The sequence below is a fragment of the Myotis brandtii genome, unplaced genomic scaffold (genome assembly GCF_000412655.1).
Source record: "Myotis brandtii unplaced genomic scaffold, ASM41265v1 scaffold26, whole genome shotgun sequence".
Lineage (NCBI taxonomy): Eukaryota > Metazoa > Chordata > Mammalia > Chiroptera > Vespertilionidae > Myotis > Myotis brandtii.
This window is the reverse complement of record NW_005359880.1, coordinates 3,264,084-3,268,845: the sequence shown is the minus strand read 5'-3', so window position 1 is coordinate 3,268,845 and position 4,762 is coordinate 3,264,084. Positions and strand designations below refer to the sequence as shown.

Here is a 4,762-nt window from a genome sequence, read left to right as displayed (position 1 = left end):
CTTTCACAGGGGTCGCCTAAGACCATCGGAAAACACATATATAATTACATATTGTTTTTGTGATTAATCACTATGCTTTAATTATGTTCAATTTGTAACAATGAAAATACATCCTGCATATCAGATATTTACATTACAATTCATAACAGTAGCAAAATTACAGTTATGAAGTAGCAACGAACATAATTTTATGGTTGGGGGTCACCACAACATGAGGAACTGTATTAAAGGGTCATGGCATTAGGAAGGTTAAGAACCACTGCTAGTGGGATTTTGAGTAAATGTTGTTTCAAACTTGAAAATTTCTACAGTTTGAAAATTTCTACTGTAATCATGTAATCATTTTGTAATCACAAAATAGTGTTTTTTTCAATGTTATATTGTTCAAATCTGATGTTCTCTCTTAAAATGTGTGGATTATATTTTGTACACTTTTGAAGTATCAATGTTTGAGTTCTCATCCTTTGACAGGTACCACTCTAAGTGGGGACCTGAGGTTAACTTAGTTCTTTCTCTCAATCAAAAGCAATTTTGGTCCTAGCTGGTTTGGCTCAGTGGATAGAGCCTTGGCCTCCGGACTGAAGGGTCTCGGGTTCGATTCCTGTCAAGGGCACATGCTTTGGTTGTGGGCTCAATCCCCAGTAGGGAGTGTGCAGGAGGCAGCAGATCAATGATTCTCTCTCATCATTGATGTTTCTATATCTCTCTCCCTTTCCCTTCCTCTCTGAAATCAATGAAAATATATATTTTTAGAAAAGCAATTTTGTAAAACTTTAGAGTTAACCAGCTATCTTAGTTGAACCTTAGAAACCAACCATCTTGTTTCTCAGATGAGGGTCCTGAAGCCACTATAGATTAACCAACTTCCCCAAGATGAACTGAGAGGAAGTTGTTTAAGCAGGTTTCAGGCCCTGGTCTTCTGACTTGAGACACTCGTCTATGAAGCACCAGAGCCCTGAGGTTCACAGGCAGGTGGGAACCGAAGCACTGTGCATTTTTGTGACATTCATTTTACAGTGAGGAGGTAACTGAACCAAACAGATTACAAATATATTCTTTCAATAAATACCAGTGATTGAAAACACACTGGGTAGGCTCTCGGGGATACTTTAAGACACCTACAGAGGTCAATGAAGGATCCTCACCGAGATTTGGGAGATCCATAGGTATTACTGATCCCAAATTATAGAAGGCTGTACAAAAAAAATGGAGAGAAGAAGGTAGTAAAAAGAATGTTAGCCAGAAATGAGCACCTCCGTGGATGATTTTTCTAAAATAGGAAAACATTTTCTTTTCAGCTCCAGGACCCACCACGGCAGTGTCCTACATGTCAGTGAAATGTGTGGATGTTCGTAAAAACCATCACAAGACAAAATGGTTCGTGCCTTGGGGACCCAACCACTGCCACAAAATCCGAGACATCGATGAAGCGATTCCAAAGGAAATAGGAGCCAACGACATTGTGTTTTCTGTCCACATTCCTCTCCCCTCCATGGAGATGAGTCCTTGGTTCCAGTTCATGCTGTTTATCCTGCAGCTGGACATTGCATTCAAGCTGAACAACCAAATCAGTAAGTGCACTCTCCTTTTTCCTCTCTGATCTTGGGGAATTTCTCTCTTCAGGTTCTTTCAGAGCTAGTCCTAATCACAGTAAAATGATAATATTAATAGCAGACAATTATCAATCCACCAGTTTCTACAGGAAGGTCTTTTATTTCACCTTACAGTTAAAAAACTTGGGCACCAGTGAGGTTGCCTAAGGTTTCAGAAGGCTGGAGAGTGGATTCAAATTCAGGCAGCCTGGCTTCACAGCCCTGCCCTACCCACCAAGCTTTGTTAACTCTCCAGGCGGTGGGAAGTGTTCCCTCTTACCTTGGCTGGTCTAATGATTAAATTGACATAAGACATATTAACAGGAGAAAAAAAATAATTTCATATGTATGGGAGCCCTAAAGATATGAGACACAAGGGCAAGTTGGAAAATCGAAGCTTAATATGCCACCCTGAGCTGAGGAATGAGAGGCCTAGAGCTCCAAAGGGCAAAAAAAAATAGGGTAATTCGCAGGATGATGAGAGAAAGCAGATGTTTGGTAATTAGAAGTTTGCCCTGCCATGCAGGTACGTCTTTCAGATAAAAAGTTATCTCTGATTAAGCTCTCTTTCTGTGCTAGACCCACTCATTATCTAAGTTATTTTAGGCAGTTAAGAGAGTGGTAAATTTTTTTCTTGAGTCTGCTAGGTCTCAATGGCCTTCAGCCCAAAATAATCCACATGCCAAATGGCCCATTCACCCCTTCACCTCTGTGGTGCCACGAGGGAGCTCACCCCACTGCAGTGACTAGAGGATTTCTGAAAGGTCCCATGTCTCAAATGTTTTTCCCCCGCACTGGGCTTTGAGTAAAGCCATTGCCTTAGAAAAAAGTATCTGTCAAAATGGGAACATCAATCCTTGAGCACCCATTTTCCCACACAACTGGGTTATATTTTTGAGCTTACTCAGTTGTGATTCAAGACTCTGAGGACATGGGGCATATACACATTTTGGGAGGAAGAGATCATTGGGTGATTTCTGGGAAGGAGAGCCACGTGTGGCATCTGGGGATAGTGTAGGGAATCCTAAGTTGAAAACGAAAAAAAGCATTTTTTACTGACACGGGATCAGGGGTGAGAGGGAAAAAGAATGTTGAAGATAATTCTGCCTGGGTCCTTCCAATGAATTAAAGCACTTTTTCTAATTGTAATTTTCCCGTATAAGCAATAATCTTAATATACAGTCATATTAATTTTCTCTGTTTAGAAGTTGAAATAGTGTATCTACCTGATTGACACCTTATCAAAGAAGTTATGCTGAGATACTTTTCCATAAAGTAGACTTTCCCCTTCCCATTCATTTACTCTTTTACCCATTACTTCTAAATGTTTTTGAGTGCTCACTACTGCGAGGCAGTGTACTGATGGCTGGACATGCAGATACAGATGAAGACTATCCTTCAAGTGTAAATGGCTAGGAAATAACCAATCATTACAGTATGGTGTAATAGATACTCTGGTTTCTCTTCAGATCGCATAAATCTTTCACCTTTTACAGTATGGTGTGATAGGTGCTGTGACTAAGGTATGCCCAGGAGGCTGAGGAGCATCAAGAAAAGGTTTTAGAGAAAAAAAGGGAAAGCTGCCTTGGGGTGTGTGTGTGTGTGTGTGTTCGTTCGTGCGCGCACAGATATTTGAGGTGAGTGTTAAAGAGTGAAAACCCTGACGAGTTGGGGGTGAGGATGGGGACAAATAGGAGAGCAATATAATTAGAAGGAAAAGGAACAGTTGATATGAAGGTCTAGATTTGAACAACAGCTGTAAGCATTCAAGTGTTATTTCCCTTGTCCCATTCTCTTGTATATAGACATATTCATTGGTTTTATAACAAATTTATTTGATCATGCATTCAAACTTTAAGTCCCATGCCTGTGTTAAGCATTGGTACTGAGGATACAAGACTGAACAGAAAATGTTCTTATAAGGGATTAGGAAAGATGGTGGTTGGGAAACAGATACTTAAACCTACCAAAGAGAAATATATATGCTATAATGAGAGGAATAGGCAATATTTTGATATTGTGATTTATAAGAAATAGTTATTAGGTCATTCAGATGACCCAAAAATACTTCTCATATACATTTGGCCTTTGTCCACAGTTCCTGGCTCACAGCCCCCTCCCCCCCCCCAACCCTTGGAATTTTGAGCAATAAAGGCATCAGGGAGCATCTATTGTTGTATTTGGGCTTTTGTTCTTGGATTTTAAAAATGCTTCAGAGTCATAAAGGTGAAATGTGTGTCTTGTGATTCATAATAAGCCTCTTTCCACCACCACTACCGGGCTTATGTTAATGAGGTGACTTTTAGAAAACAACTAAGGACAGGGGCAGGTTGCCAAGGAAACCAACCATAAATAGAGGAGTGAAACTTTCACTCACACACAAACACACACACCATTTCTAGGGAGGAAAGAGAGGTTGAAGGTAGAATCAATCTCCAACGGCCAGTGATTTCATCAGCTGTGGCTATGTAATGGAGCCTCTACAATCCAAAAGGAGGGCTTTGGAGAGCTTCCAGGTTGGGGAACCGGAACACTTCCATGTGCAGAACCCCAAGTTCCACAAGGATAGAAGCTCCTTTGTTTGGGATCTTGCCCATTGTTTCTTTTAATCTGGCTATTGAGTCATGTCTTTTGTAATAAATCTGTAATCTAGTGAGCTCTGTGAGCTGTTCTAACAAATTAATTGAACACAATGAGGTGGTCGTGGGAACCTCTGATTTACAGCCAGTCTGTCAGAAGCCACAGGCGACAATCTGGGCTTACGATTGGCATCTGTCGTGGAGGGTAGTTCTTGTGGGGCCAAGCCCTTAATCTGTGGAATCTGCTGCTATCTCCAGGTACTGTCACAATTGAGTTGAGTGGTAGGATACCTTACTGGTATTCGAGAATTATTCAAGTGTGGAGAACCCCCCTACACACACCTGCATACCCTCTCCACACACACATCCTAATTGGTGGTCAGAACCTATTATTTACATACCTTAATAACTTTACAGATAAATTACTTCCCAGCAAATATTAATCCTAAACATCAAAAATGCCTATGTTGGTGATGCTTTGATAAAATATCCTATATAATAAAAGGGTAATATGCAAATTGACCCTAACAGCAGAACGACTGGGAATGACTGGTCACTATGACACCCACTGACCACCAGGGGGCAGACGCT

At 40.8% G+C, this 4,762-nt stretch overlaps 1 protein-coding gene across 1 annotated transcript in view; it reads left to right on the top strand.

Annotated features, from left to right (window-relative positions):
* WLS (wntless Wnt ligand secretion mediator) overlaps window positions 1-4,762 on the top strand; it is a 103,737-nt gene that overhangs the window by 40,771 nt on the left and 58,204 nt on the right. The window contains exon 2 of the mRNA XM_005868061.2: window positions 1,299-1,571. Coding sequence (XP_005868123.1) covers window positions 1,299-1,571 — 273 coding nt within the window. The remainder of the gene's footprint in view (window positions 1-1,298; window positions 1,572-4,762) is intronic.